At 42.2% G+C, this 16,346-nt stretch overlaps 1 protein-coding gene across 3 annotated transcripts in view; it reads right to left on the bottom strand.

The window, feature by feature from the left end:
- The window catches only part of TMEM255A (transmembrane protein 255A), a 93,452-nt gene that overhangs the window by 15,791 nt on the left and 61,315 nt on the right, over positions 1-16,346 (bottom strand). For all 3 annotated transcript variants that reach the window (XM_072626614.1, XM_072626612.1, XM_072626613.1), the window contains one exon: positions 11,195-11,338. In XM_072626614.1, coding sequence (XP_072482715.1) covers positions 11,195-11,338 — 144 coding nt within the window. The remainder of the gene's footprint in view (positions 1-11,194; positions 11,339-16,346) is intronic.

The raw sequence follows: 16,346 nt of genomic DNA on the forward strand, positions 1-16,346 counted from the left end.
TTTGGTTCAATGGTGGGGGCTTCAGGGAGTCCTTGGGAAATGACAGTAAATGTAGGAGTGTAGTGTGGTAGGAAGGATGCTAACTCCTTTGGAGTCAGAGACACTGGGTTCTAATCCTGGCTCTATCACTTACTAGCTGTGTAGCCTTGGGCAAGTCTCTTAACCTCTCTGGACCTCAGCTTCCTCCTCTGTAAAATGAGGAAGTTGGACTAGATAGTCTCTGAAGTCCCTTCCAGCTCTAGAGCTCAGATCCTATGTGTGACCTTGGGCAAGTCCTCTCCCTGGGCTTTCCTCCTCTGTAAAATGAAAGGGTTGGAGTAGATGGCCTGTGTGGTCCCTTCCAGCTGTAAATCTGTGACCCCGAGAGAAAGCATTTACAAAGAGAAATAAAGGATAAAATAATGTTTTCTTTGCAAACTTGAAAGGTTTTTTAAATGTCAGTTACTATTACCTGGTAAAACTATACTGAGAACACTGAAAGAAAGCTGAGCTTGGATACTCAAGAGAAATGTTCATATGAGCTCTTTTCTGTCAAAAACAAGCCAACAGGTTTTTTTGCCTTTTGTCTTTATATCACAGGGAATTCTGGAAAAACATACATCTTCCCTTCCAGAGTGAACTCTCTTTGTAATAAAGAAAAACTAAGCAAACTACCCTAAACCAGCATTTCTTAAACTGTGGGTCATGGCTCCATGGGGTCAAGAAAAATTTTGCAAAAGTAAAAGGTTTCTAAAAACACAACGACAAAAGATTAATGCAAAATTAAACACATAACGAATCTGAGGTGTTTCCATCAGCATCTGCCCATGTTGCATTGCACAACTTCACTGCAGCTTTGGTTCTGAACACAAAGCATGTGCACTTTGCACTATGCATGCCATTATGCCACACAATGCCAACTAACATTGCCAAAATGCATAAAGGAATCTCTAGTGGAAAAAGTTTAAGAAGGCCTGAACCAGAACATGCCCACATCTGACAGTGTGCACAGCCTTTTGTCCTTGGTCGTCCCATGCCCCTCTGTTTAGAAGAGAGGGAGGGTTCGAGGATTTCAAAATGGAAGGGATCTTGGAAATCATCCATTCCAACCCCTTAATTTTTATCTGATGAAACTGAGGCTCAGAAAGTCACTAGATATGGAATCAGGTTTTAAACTTGGGTCCTCTTATATTTCCAAATCCAACGTTCTTTCTGGGATACTACCTCTCAAATGGGAGGAAGAAAGAAGATCTGTTTTCAAAGACTTAGGTAGAGATCTTCCTCAAACAGAAGCTTATACCTCTCAGCTTCCTGCTCTCCCCTCAGCAATGACTCCAGAAGAGCAGGTTTGGGCTCTGTGGCTGACTACCTTCAATACGAGGGCTGGGGAGAACATGGCTGGTATGGGGCAGAGACCACATATGAACCCAGGGCTTCCCAACTGCAAGGCCAGCCCTCTGTTTACTACACCAAATACCTACTACATGTGAACTTCTAACAATAAGCTCACATTTCCATCTCATTTAGGGTCTGCAAAGTAATTTACATGCATTATCTCATTTCATCCTCACAATTCATTGTTCTTATTAATAACAGTTAACATAGAGTGCTATGTGCCAAGAACTGTGCTACGTGCTTTACAATTTTTATCTCATTTGATACTCACAATAACCCTAGGAAGTAGGTACTACTATTATCCCAGTTTTACAGATGAGGAAACTGAGGCAAATAAAGGGTTATTTGACTGTCCCAGTGTCATACAGCTAGCAAATGTTTGAGGCCAGATTTGAACTCAGGTCTTCCTGACTCCAGATCTGGTGCTCTATCCATGGCTCTACCTAGCTGCCTATACTTGCTATCTTATATTATAAAAAGTGAAGTCTCTTGTATTGACTGCTGCTTCTTTAACCTTATTTAGAGGAAACTAAATGGCACTGTGAACAGAGTCTGGGCCTGGAGTCAGAAAGACCTGAGTTCAAATCCAACCTCAGATCCTTACTAGATGTGTGACCTTGGTGGCCAAATCACTTAACCTCTAATTGCCTGACTCCTCTTCTGTAAAAATGGGGACCATAGCATCTACTTCCCAGGGTTCTTTTGAGATAAAAATTATAGATGAGCCAGCATGGTGCCTGGCACATGCTAAGCACTGTATAAACGTTAGCAATCATTCGCTTCAAAGGCCTTTGAGCTAGAAGGGACCTTCACAAATAATAAGGAATTTAGATTACGAAGGACCCTTAGAACATCTGCCTTTGTTTCTACGAGGAGGAAACAGGGGTCCAGAGCGGGGCAGTTAACTGGACCAAAGTCACACAGCTTCTGATTTGACTTCCAACCTCACCACTCAACTGAAACTGCTCTCTCCAAAGTTACCAATGATTTCTGATTTGCCAGATCTGATGATCTTTTCTCAGTCCTGATACTCCTTAACCTATCTGCTTCATCTGACACTGCTGACCACCCACCCTCACCTCTTAGATACTTTGTCCTTTCCAGTTTTCCATGACATTGCTTGCTCCTGGTTCTCCTCCTACCTCTCTGACCTCTCCTGTTCAGTCTTCCTTTGCTGGCTCATCCTCCACATCCTACCCTCTAACTATAGGTCTTCCCCAAGGGGCTCTCCTAGACCCCAGACTCTTCTTTCTATGTTCTCTCAGTGACCTTATAAGTTCTCCTGGGTTTCATAATTATCTCTAGACAGATCTATATTCAGTCTCAGTTTCCCCTATGAGATTCAGTCTCACTTGACCAATTCCTAATTGGACATTTCCAACATAAGTGCCAGAGCTCTCTCAAGTTCAATATATACAAAATTCATATATATTCTGACCAAATGCCGCATGATGTTGTGAACATGCCATTAGAATGTCAATTATCTCAGCACCCACTTGTGACATTTATAACACTGCTCCTATAGAATTAGTCACCCCTTTTATATTATTTCCCTTGACATATTTTGATAAAAATCAATGCACTCTGTGAGAGGAATAGGAAATCTATAATAGATGAAGATGAAAATTCCTGACAAGTTGATTTGTTTCTTTGGATAAAGAACCTTCGAAGAACAGTGTAGAAATGCTTTGGGGACCTTATTTCAGCTTGAAATAAAATAAATTGCTTTTAGTTTCCTCCTCTGTCAAGTGGGAGAGGGGGTAGCCTAGAGAGCGTCTGAGGCCCCTCCACAATCACCTCTTTTCCAAACTTTCCTATTTCCATCATGGACACCACCATCCTTCCAGGCTCCCACCCTCAGGGTCATCTTCACTTCCTTGCTCTCACTCACCTCCCTCATCCAGTAAGGTGTCAAATCTTGTTGCTTCTACTTCCACAACGCTTTTCGCATCTGATTCTCCCTACTCACCCAACTACCAGCATAACTGAGTCCAAGCGTGGGGAATCTGCAGGCCTTGAGGCCTCATGCGGCCCTCTAAGCCCTCAAGTGTGGTCCTGTTAAGTCAAAGGACTTGAGGACCTAGAAGGCCACATGAGGCCTCGAGGCCACAGGTTCCCCACCCTGATTTAGGACCTCATCACCTATGGGACATTCTCCTCACTCTCTTTCCCATCTCCCCTCTCTCTCATCCCAATTACTTGCTAAGTCCTGTCGACTTTACCTACATAATATTCTTTATATACACCACCTTTTCACCTCTGACATTTCCACCACCCTGGTGCAGGGTCCTCACCCCACACCTGCTGGTGGGTTCACCTGCCTCAAATCTATCCTCCACTCAGCTGCCAAATTGATCCTCCTAAAGCACAGGGCTGACACCCCCCCCCCCATTCAATCACTTTCAGTGGCCTCCTATCACCTCCATGATCAAATATAAAATCCTCTGTTCAGTGTTCAGAGTCCTTCATAATATAACCTCCCCTCCTCTCCTTAGTCACCAACTCTCCTGTGGAGTGGTATCCCTCATTAGAACATCAGCTCTGTATTTGATGGAGAGGGCCAGAGTGGGAAAAGTAAATGCTTAAACAATTGGGAAAAAATTTAAAACAAAAGGAGGCAAAATATAAACTCCTTGAGGACAAGAACTGTCTCTACTTGAATGCTTTTTCCTTCCATCTCTCCTTTCTTCCCTTCCTCTACTACATTCCTTGTTTGTTGCCTATCCTATACAGATATGTTTATCATTGTAACTGCAAGTACCATCCTCCATTTGTGAATGAAAAAAACACCAGATATTACTTGCTAGATAATATGCCCACGAGTTAGGGTCTGCTTGCTGACCTCAGAGGTGCTCTAGTCTAACCCCTTCATTTTACAGAGGAGGAAACTGAGGCCCAGGGAAGGGAAAGGACTTCACCAAGGTCACATATAGGATCCTAGCACTAGAGCCTGGAAGGGTCCTCAGACGCTCTCTAGGCTACCCCCTCTCCCACTTGACAGAGGAGGAAACTAAAAGCAATTTATTTTATTTCAAGCTGAAATAAGGTCCCCAAAGCATTTCTACACTGTTCTTCGAAGGTTCTTTATCCAAAGAAACAAATCAACTTGTCAGGAATTTTCATCTTCATCTATTATAGATTTCCTATTCCTCTCACAGAGTGCATTGATTTTTATCAAAATATGTCAAGGGAAATAATATAAAAGGGGTGACTAATTCTATAGGAGCAGTGTTATAAATGTCACAAGTGGGTGCTGAGATAATTGACATTCTAATGGCATGTTCACAACATCATGCGGCATTTGGTCAGAATATATTTATAATGCAGTAACATTTGGAACCAGCTTTGGCCAGGGCAAAACTCTGACCAGGTGGGAGGTGGTGCTGTCTGTAAATCTCTGTGTCAGCCTGAGGCCTGGTGTGGTATTGTGAGCTGGTACTTGATACATTTTTGTTGAATGAATGAGGGAATGAATGAATGAATCTAGAAATAATTGTTCAGGGGCACCCAGTCTGACTTTCAATGAGACTAACTCCACCAAAATAGCAAACATAGGGGAAGGAAAAGTAGGAAGATCAGAAAATCTACGGACTCCTCTCCTGTTTGCCTAGACTATTGCAATAGCCTGCTGGTTGGTCTCCCTGCCTCAAATCTGGAGTCAAGAAGACTCCTCTTCCTGAGTTCCAATCTGACCTCAGACACTTACAAGCTGTGTGACTCTGGGCAAGTCACTTCACCCTGTTTGCCTCAATTTCCTCCTTTGTAACATGAGTTGGAAATAGCAAACCACTCCAAGATTTCTGCCAAGAAAACTCCAAATGGGGTCTGAAAAATGACTGAACAACAACTGATATGTACTGAGCTCCAGGAAAACTGGGAAGGGAAGGGAAAAGAAGCATTTATACAGCACCTATCATATGCTAGGCATTGTACTAAGTGCTAGAGATACTAATAAAGGCAGAAACAGTCCCTTCCCTCAAGAAATTGACATTCAATTTGTTTATGTGTTGACAGACAACACACAAATAGGGAAAGAGAAGGGAATAAGAATTTGCATGACACCTACTATGCGCCAAGTACTGTTCCAAGTGCTTTTAAGAAATATTATCTCCTTTGATTCTCACAACAACCCTGGGAGGTAGGTGCTATTATTATCCCCATTTTATAGTTGAGGCAGAGCTTAAGTGACTCATCCAGGGCCACATAGCTAGTGAGTATCTGAGGCCAGATTTGAACAACACAGGTATTCCTGACTCCAGGCCCAGTTCTCTATCCACTGTGCTATCAGCTACCGTCTAACCAGGTTTCTCCCTGTACTTGTAATTTTTTAAAAAATTTTTTTGAATCAAAATGTAAAACTTTCCATTTGCCCCTAGTGAATTTCATTTTCTTTAGCCCAGTGTGCTAGCCTGTTGAGATCTCTTTGGATCCTAACTCATCATCCAGTGTGTGAGCTGACCCTCCTAGCTTTGTATTATCTTCAAAAGTGACGTGCGCTATCTGTGCCTTTAGCCAAGTCAGTGATAAAAATATTCAACAGCCCAGATTTCCCAGGCAGTATACCACACACCTGCCAGGGTCAGAGCAAATCATTAACAACTCTTCTTTGAGCCCAGCCATCCAAGCAGCTCCAAAACCATTTACCTGGATTACTGTCTAATCTCCATCTCTCCTCATTTGCTACCAGAACCCCAGGAGAGTCTTTATCAAACTCTTTGCTAAAGCCCAGGTAAACTGTATTCATTGCATTCCTTTGAGTTGCTAGTTAAGCAACCCTGTCAAAAGGAATGAGGTTAGCCAGGCATAGACCACTCTCGATGAAGCCCCTCTGACTCGTTATAATCATTGCTTTCTTTGCTAGATGTTCAGTAACCATATCTTTAAGAATCCATTCTAGATTTTGCCATGAATAAATGTTAAGCTCACTGACCTGTAGTGTACCTACTCTGGTCTCTTCTTTTTTTTGAAAAGTGGGTCAATGACTTTCTTCAGACCCATGGTACTTCTCCCTTTCTCCACAGTCTTGAAAATATCACTAATAACCTCCCCCTCTCTGAACTTGATAAATCTAACCTCAAAATAAACAAGAAAGAAGTTAAGGAAGTGAATAAAACTCTGAATAAGGTAGATATGATAGATCTCTGGAGAAAACTGAATGAGGATAGAAAGGAATATACATTTTTTTCAGCAGTACATAGCACATATACAAAAATTGACCATGTACTAGACCATAAAAACCTCACAATGCAGTGCAGAAAGGAAGAGACAGTCAATGCATCCTTCTCAGATCATGATGCAATAAAAATTATATGTAATAAAAGGCAATGGAAAGATAAACCAAAAATTAATTGGAAACTAAATAATCTAATCCTAAAGAATGAGTGGGTTACACAACAAATCATAGAAACAATCAACAACTTCATTCAAGAGAATGACAACAATGAGACCACCTACCAAATCTTATGGGATACTGCAAAAGCAGTTCTTAGGGGAAGTTTTATATCTTTAACTGCCTACATGAATAAAATGGAGAAAGAGGAGATCAATGACTTGGGCATGCAACTGAAAAAGCTCAAAAAAGAACAAATTGAAAGCCCCCAATACCAAATTAGAAATACTGAAAACCAAAGGAGAGATGAACAAAATTGAAATTAAGAAAACTATTGAACTAATAAATAAAACTGACTTGGTTTTATGAAAAAAACCAATAAAATTGATACAAAACACCTTTTGCACAAATAAAGTTGGATGTAAGTAAGTGGAAAAAAATCAGTTGCTCGTGAGTAGACGAACTAATATAATAAAAATGACAATTCTACCTAAATCAATTTACTTATTCAGTGCCATACCAATCAAACTACCAGATAATTATTTTCTAGAGCTAGAAAAAATAATATCAAAATTCATCTGGAAAAATAAAAGGTCCAGAATATCAAGGGAACTAATGAAAAGAAATGCTAGGGAAGGTGGCCTAGCCCTACTAGATATCAAATCGTATTGTAAAGCAGCAATTATCAAAACCACTTGGTACTGGCTAAGAAACAGAGGGATAGATCCATGGGATAGATTAGGTACTCAAGACACAGTAGTCAATGAATATAGCAATCTACTGTCTGATAAACCCAAGGACCCCAGCTTCTGGGATAAGAACTCACTGTCTGACAAAAGTTGCTGGGAAAACTGGATAACAGTGTGGTGGAAACTGGGCATAGACCAATGCCTGACACCGCACACAAGAATAAAGTCCAAATGGATACATAATCTAGCTATAAAGACTGATACTTTAAACAAATTACGGGAGCAAGGAATAGTGTACTTGTCAGCTTTATGGAGAATGGAGAATTTTTTGACCAAACAAGAGACAGAGAACATTATGAAGTGGAAAATGGATAATTTTGATTACATTAAATTGAAAAGGTTTTGCACAAACAAACCCAATGCAACCAAGATTAGGAGGGAAGCAGAAAACTGGGAAAGAACTTTTGCAACTAGTGCCTGTGATAAAGGCCTCATTTCTAAAATATATAGAGAACTGAGTCAAAGGTACAAGAGTACAAGTCATTCCCCAATTGATAAATGGTCAAAAGATATGAATAGGCAGCTTCCAGTGGAAGAAATTAAAGCTATCTATAGACATATAAAAATGCTCTAAATGACTACTGATTAGAGAGATGTAAATCAAAACAACTCTGAGGTACCACATCATACCTATCAGATTGGCTAACATGACAAAACAGGAAGATGATAAATGTTGGAGAAGATGTGGGAGAATTGGAACATTAATTCATTATTGGTAGAGCTGTGAGCTGATCCAACCATTCTGGAGAGCAATTTGGAACTATGCCCAAAGGACTACAAAAATGTGCATACCCTTTGACCCAGCAATACTGCTTCTAGGACTGTATCCCAAAGAGATCATAGAAATGGGAAAGGGTCCCACACATACAAAAATATTTATAGCACCTCTCTTTGTGATGGCCAAAAACTGGAAATCAAGGAGATGCACATCCATTGGGGAATGGTTGAACAAGTTGTGGTATATGAATGTAATGGAATACTATTGTGCTATAGGAAATGATGAACAGGAAGACTTCAGAGAGGCCCGGAAAGACTTATATGAACTGATGCTGAGTGAAAAGAGCAGAACCAGGAGAACTTTGTACACAGCAACAACCACAGTGTGCGAGGAATTGTTTTGGTAGACTTAGTACTTCATTGCAATGCAAGGACTTAAAAAATTCCCAATGGACTCTTGAGGCAAAATGCCTTCCACATCCAGAGAAAGAACTATGGAATTGGATCACAGAATGAAGCAGACCATTTTCTTTTGTATTATGTTTTGTTTTGTTTTATGATTTCTCCTATTCCTTTTAATTCTTCTATGTAACATGACTAAGGTGAAGGGGTGTTTAATAGGAATATATGTGTAGAACCTATGAGAATTGTATGCCATCTCAGGGAGGAAGTAGGAAGGTAGGGGAGAAGGAGAGGGAGGGAGGGGAAAAAATCTAAGATATATGGAAGTGATTGTAGAACATTGAAGACAAATAAAATAATTTAATAAAAATATAACAGAAAAAATATCAATAATAGTGGCTTAGTGATCATGTCCTCCCATTCTTTCATCCTTTCGGCCTGGTGACTTGAACTCATTGAGGATCAGCTAGAGGTTCCCTTATTTACCTTGGGTATCAATTCCATCTTAGCCATTTTTGTTTTGGCATTTCTAGCACAAGGATCATTCTCCTTGGCAGGGAAAACAGGAGCAAAGTAAGAATTAGTCAGTTTTGTTTCTTCTACCCCAAGCAGCAGCCAAGTCCCTTCTCTGGGTCTTTCCTTTCTAAGGCTGTTGCTTGGAAATGGAGTTGCTGTCCTTAGATTCAGCACTCCTAACCTCATTTTTTACAGCCCTTATACTCATCCTGTGTTCCTCAGACTTACATCTATCTTTTGTACAGATCTTTTATAAAAACTAATTTGGTTAGTGAGTTCCCTAGGCAGCCACATCTGCCTCTTCAGACAAATCTCATTTTTCCTTCTTGTTGAAATGTTCCCCTTTGGATCATCAGAATTCCCTTCAAGCATTTCCCAACCTCCCTGGGCTGAATTTCTGTATAAAGTTTCCATGGGATCCTGTGTATCTTTTTTCCAAACCTTTTGAAATTTGTTTTCCCCAAATCTAGGGGACTGTTCAGTCATGCTCTGCTTTCCTCTCCATTCCCTCTCCCCCAGTTTCTGATTTCTTCACATAAATATACTTTAATATACAATACTTCTTTACCCACTCCCTGACTCTCCCCTCCCCTTTTACCTATCTTGTTTCTTTTGAATGATGTTTTGAATTGGTTTAGTAACTCAGCACTTTCAAATGAAAGATAAACTGAGACTGCTGTTTTAGTCTACTACCTTTCTGATTTCCATCTCCACCTGCCAACCAGAGATCTCAAAGTGGATGTTCAATAGACATCTTCAACTCAACATGTTTAAAACAGAACTCATTATCTTTACCCCTAAAACCCCCTGCTTCTACCTTCTGTAGAAGGACAATACCATTCTCCTAGTCCCTCACGCCCATTAGCTAAGAGTCACGTTGGATTCCTCACTAACCCTCACTCCCCATATCTAATCTTGTGTCATCTTGTCATTTCCACCTTTGTAACATCTCTGGTGTATGCCCCCTTCTCTCCTCTGACACAGCCACCTTCCTGGTGCAGACCCTCATCACCCCACTCCTACATTATTGCACCAGCTGCAATGGTTTCTCTGTCTCAAGTCTCTCCCCACTCCAGTCCTTCCTCCTCTCGGTCATCAAAGTGATCTTTCTAAAGTGCAGGTCTGACCATGTCACCCTTTTCCCCATCCCCAAAGAACTTTTGTTGACTCTCTATTACTTCCAGTATTGAATGTAAAATCCTTTGGCATTGAAAGCCCTTCATTATCTGGCCCCCTTTCCAGTCTTCTTATACCTTATGCTCCATGCCTGCATACTCAGTGATCTAGGGACACTGACCACCTTGAGGTCTCTTGCACATGACTATTTCAGCTGCTGTCCATCCCCCATGCTCATTGTTAAAAACCATTCTCAGGAAGCACAGCTGAATTCCCCAAGCCAGGGGATGCCAATGTTAACCCAATTAGAAGAATATCAGTTTCCCGCCATTTTAGTCAGAGTGACACAAACTAGGGCAATGCAAGGTCCTGAGGTCTTTCTTTATCCACAGAGGTGCTGCAGGGGCATGTGGCTGGGGATACCTTGTCTATGTCACTCTAGCCATCCTGAGGCTCAACCAAAAAAGGAGGATTGATGAGAGTAGGGGGAATCTATCTGGAAATGAATATCATGTCAAACACAAAGAGAAAAACACACATCTTTTAGAGTGATTATTAAGAAAAAGGGTGAAGAGGAGAGGAAAAGAAAGGGAGGGAAGGGAAGGAACAGAGAGAGGGAGAAGAAAGGAAAGGGAAAGGAAGGTAAGGAACAGAAAGGAAAGGAAAGGAGGGGAAAGGGGAAATTAAAGTAAAGAGAAGGAAAGGAAAGGAGAAAGAGGAGGAAAGGGAAGGAAAGGAAAAGGGAAAGGGCAAAGGGAAGGAAAGGAAAGGGGAAAGGGGAAGGAAAGGGAAGGAAAGAGAAGGAAAGGGAAGGAAAGGAAAGGAAAAGAAAGAAAAGGAGAAAGGGGAGGAAAGGGAAGGAAAGGAAAGGAGGGGAGAAGGGAAAGGGGAAAGGACAGGAAAAGAGGGGAAAGGGGAAAGGGGAAGAAGAAAGGAAAGAAAGAAGGAAGGAAGGAAAGAAAGAAAGGAGGCATTTCCTAATGAAACATACCTGAAAGTCGTAAGCCGAATAGGGCGGCAGATGGGGCGTACTATGACAGTAAGTATTGTACGGTGTTATCTGAGGCCGCGAGTAGTAAGAGACCCTCGGATGGGTACTTTCCACTGAACAATTCATTGCCGGAATTGTAGGAGTCTGTTTAAAAAAGACCAAACAATCCATAAATTATCCTTGTGCAAAGTTGAATGGGCTAGAGAGTGGTTTTGTTTTCTAAAAACCATGTAGACAAGGGGCACCATGATGTTATGGAAAGAACACATGCCTAGGAGTTTGGGGACCTGGGTGTGAGTCCTGACTCAGCCACTACCTTGCTGGGTAACCTTCGGGGCCTAGTTTAGCCAGATAGAGAAGGAAGGGGTTGGGTTAGATGATTTGCTGATTCTTTAAAAGTCCAGTTCTTTTTGAAAAAAAGATAATAAAGGCAATAAAAAGAATGCTTTGGGGGGTGAAAAAATCCTATTAATGCCTTTTCCTATCTAGGGCTATCATTTAATACTCTTGGCTATTTCTAACCTGAGATTAGCTATTTTCATTTTCTACTGATTGGCTGCCCTGTCTTTGGCTCCCTTCTTAGCAGGGTGGGATCTGCCTCTCCAAACAGTATCCTTCTCAGTTCAAGGTTTTCCTTCACCAGAATTCAATAGTGTCTTTAGTTTTTTCTTATTTTTGGTACAGTGATCAAAGTGAGTCAAGTCCTTCCTTTGAAACCATGACTACCATCTTATATTTTACAATCAGGAGATTGTGGCATTTAGAGCTGGAAGCAAAGTTATGCTGAAGTCAGCTCAAACTGGCTCCTGAAAGCTGATTGTTCAATTTTCGGTGTGAGCATATATGCTTTAGAAATTGGCAAATGCTACAAATCAGGGCTTGATTTATTGTTCTGTTGATTGTCTAGGTCTGAGAAAGTGATAGGGAAAACATTAGTAATGTAGATTAAATGTAAAAACATGCCCTGTATACATTTTTCCTCCCGGACAGCCAGTTGTTAAACATTTACCAGCACACACCTGGATGGAAAAGATCTTAATGATCACCTAAAATGAGGAGGTTGGACTAGGTGATCTACAAAGTCTTTCATAGCTCTAAATTCTATGGTTGACTAGGTCGACTTTTTTGTTTTACAGCAAAAGAAACTGAGGCTCAGGCGGGTAAGAGACTTGCCAACAGTCACAGAGCTCTCCTCATCTAGTCGCTTGATCTCTGATTCTATCTCTGTTACTGCTTGGCCATTCTTTGCTTTCTTCCTTGTTTTCCTCCACTCCCCATTTCCCAGTTCCAGCTACAAAAGTAGTATTTGGAAGCAAAAATCCTTTGATGAAATCAAAGATGATGAATTTCTCTCAAGGAATCCCCCTTTCCCTGAATGTCTTTTTGCCTATCTCCTCTACAAACCCTTTCCCTCAAAGGTCAAAGGCCAAGGAAATGCAGAAGACTGGAGTACAAATGGAAACCAAAGAAGGGCTGCCCATATTCCCATGCTCCTTTGCTGCTGGTTCTTCTCATATGCCATCCCCTCTGCCAGGGGTGCTATGTCTTCTGTGCTCCCTACTACCCCTTTTCACCTCATCCTCTGAACCCTCTTTAGTGCCCTCTCCTTCCTTCTCGAGGGGCTCACTACTTCCCACTTGTCTCCTGTTGACAGATTCCTAGATCCAGAGCTGAAAGAGCTCCAAATCCATCTGACTCCTTCCAGTCTGACTCCCTCATTTTACAGAAAAGCAAACTGAGGCCCAAGGAGAGGAAGGGAATTTCCTGCCTAAGGCCACACAGTAGTAATTGTCGGAAGTGGGATTGAAACCCACTTCCTGTAATCCCAGAACCAAGGTTTTCCCCACTGTCACACAAGCATCCTTCCAAAGGGATCTTGTCAAGGCATTTGTTCTCACTTAGGTACAGCTTCTTAATCTGAGTTTCATGACCTTGTTTTAAAAAATAGTCTAAGTGAAATTCAACATCATTGACTCTATACTTTTATTTGATGCCTTTAGAACCGTGATTCTGAGAAGGGCTTCCCCAGACTGTCCAAGGTGTCTAGGACCCCAAAAAAGTAAAAAGTCCCCGCATTAAGACATGACTTACTGGGCCAGGACACCTGACTGCATTTGCCCAAAGCAATGAATGCTGAGCTTTTTTCTTCACCCTCTCACCCCTTCCCTACCTTGACAATCATCACTGAGGATCAAATGACATATTTGTAAAGCATTTAGCACAGTGTTTGGAACCTAAGAGATGTTTAATAAATGCTCATTCACTTTTCTTCCCTTTCCCCACATTACAATTTATTCCTCTTACTGGTCTATGATCTAGTCACACTGGCTTTCTCCCCCATGCCTGGAATGTTCTACCTCCTCACTTTGGCCTCCCAGTTTCCCCTTTAAGACTCAACTGGAATCCTACCTCCTGTGCTTTCTCCAATTCCATCTCCCACCCCTCCCCAATGCCTTCCCTCCAAGATCACCTTCCACCTACTCTGTATAGATCTTGTTATTGTGTATCTGTGTATATCAGTTACTGATGAGTTGACTGCCAAAGTAAAATGGAAAATCCTCGAGGACAGGGTCTGTGTTTTTGCCTTTCTTTATATCCCCAGGACTTAGCACAATGCCTGGAATGTAATAATACTTAATAAATGCTTGTAGACTGACATCTAATTGCAGGCACCTCAGGTCAAGAGAGAGAGTGTATCATCCTTTATAAGTAAGGCTGGCACTTTCACCCACACTTTAAAGTAATCATGGGTACCTAGTGGCAGGACAGAATAAAGATGATTCAAGATGGGTACCCACTTAGAATAATTCATGGCCTTTCTAAGAGGAAGCCTGGTGTAATCACACAATTGGGACTGACTTGGAGTCTGAGGTTCTGGGTTTGAATTTAAGTCTTGTCTCTGGTCAGGGCACCAGATTAGATTCATCACATCACCTATCTAGGACTCAGTTTTCCACCCTGTAAAATTTGGAGTCAGGACTTGATGGTCTCCACGATCCTTTCTGGTTCTAAATCTATGCTCCTATGACTAGAGAGATAGTCTAAGATTCCTTCTCACTTAGCATACTAGGCTCCTCTGACATGGAGAACCGCTCCCCTAAAAATAGCCATGCAGCTCCCCCTCGATGGAAATACACAGTAATCCAGGAACTCTGGATCCTACCTAGGCTCCTCTGCTCTCCCCAGGTCTCCCATGGGGAGCCCCACCCCAAGAGCCAAATCTTTGCAAGAATCCTTCACCTGCATGACCACAGGTGATAAAAATTTCCTCTTTTTGTTCCTCCAGAGTCGACACAAAGCAGTTTCCTCCCATCATCCATTTGGCTTTCCAGAAAATGAAAGAAGTATTGGGAGGGAGGGTAGATGCAGAACTGTGATATTCATCTGCTTTAGAGGCAGCAGCAGGTGGTGGGCACCCCTCCACTAACACAATTCCACCACTAATATCCTGCCCAAATATCCTTGGGGGCCTTGGGGGAATAGAGGGTGTGTGAGTCAAAGGAAAGCCTCATTAACTGCCCTATCCCCCACTCCCCACAGTTCACAGAGACCTGCAATTCCTTTCTTAGACAACTAAGCCCTCTAGCACCCCAGCTGGGAAGTCTGGGAATGTGCAGCTGTGGAATGGGGGGAAGGTTGGGGGGAGGGGTCATTCAGAGCTAGGTATAAATGACAGATAAGCAAGGCAGGTTTGTGTGAGGATCAGGGCACCAATGGCCTGGGGTGGGGGAAGGAAGGAGGCACCCAAGGTGGAAAAAAGATGAGGAAAGGGAGGCCCCTGCTGGGCCTGCTCTGAAGGTTTGCCAAAAGCCAACCTTTCACTAACAAAAAGAAACCTTTCTCTGGGCAAACTCTGGGACAAAACTGGGGGGGAGGGGGAGAAATCCCAAAGGAATCCAAGTGACCAATATTTCCAGTCACTAAAGGATTTTGGGAATCGGGCAATTCCATTGGAGAAAAACAGAAGTCAGCGTTTATATAATTAGTGTGCCCATAGGAGGCAGAAAGGCTACCCCTTCACTCTTCTCTCTAGCATTTAGGACAGGAGACACTGTGTACTATGTTATCATGGGAAATACGCTATAACCTCCTGACAGAGAGGTGCCAACTTGCATTGATGGAGGGAATTTCCTCACCTGGGAAATCACAGATATTCCTCTCTTTTCCTCTCTTCCCTTTGTCTCCCTCACTTCCCTCCCTCTACCACTTAGCATTGTGCCTGGCATACAATGGTTAATAAATGCTCATACATCCATCCATCAGGGCTTGATTATCTGCTTCTAGTAATGGAGCTTAGGTGGCCCTGCAGATGGACAGTCATCTGGGCTCAATAGTAAACAGGCAGGAGAACGGTGGGCTGAATTGCATTTGAGAAATGATCCTATTCCCCAAGACAAAGACCTAACTTTTCAACAGAAATCTTCCTCCAAGGAGTGTTGAATGGTGTCAACTCTTGGAATATCACAGTCTCACAAGAATCAAAGTTGTATCTGACCCAAAGGGCAATGGAAAGACCACGTGGTAAGCTGGCTGATGAGAAAGCAGCCAGATGGAGTGGAGAAATGAACCAAGTCAGGTGACCAACGGGAGGCAAAATGAATGCCAGGGGAGCCCAATAAGCCTTCAGCTCCTTGTCAGAGACAGAACACTACATGGGATTGGCCAGTTGAGTTCTGGATGGCAACTCTCAAGGATTCTCACAAACTGGAGCATCTCAAGAAGAAGGCAACCAGAAGAGGGCCTCAGATGGCACCCGAGGAGCATGCCACGAATGAATGAATGGAGAATGAATGACAAAGCATTTATTAAATGCTTCCCAAGTACATAGGAAGGAGCTGTTTTAAGTGCCAGAAAGAGAAGTACAAAAGAGATAGTCCCTGCCCTCAGGGAACTTATGTTAGAGGAGGGGGAGACAATACACATTCGACTAAGAGTTATCAATCTCTTTTTTATGTCATGAATGTGCCAGAGAAGTCAACCACTCCATTTCTGTACCACTATCTCCCCTTCATACTTTCAGAGATATCCTATACAGACTAGTATCCTAACTCTGAGGCCAAGATTCTTTAAATGATATCATGCTGCATCTCTCTCTTTCTCTGTCTCTCTCTCTCTCTGCTTCCCTTCCTCCATTCCATTCAAAACATTATGT

Source organism: Notamacropus eugenii, chromosome X (assembly GCF_028372415.1).
Source record: "Notamacropus eugenii isolate mMacEug1 chromosome X, mMacEug1.pri_v2, whole genome shotgun sequence".
NCBI classification, from domain to species: Eukaryota; Metazoa; Chordata; class Mammalia; order Diprotodontia; family Macropodidae; genus Notamacropus; species Notamacropus eugenii.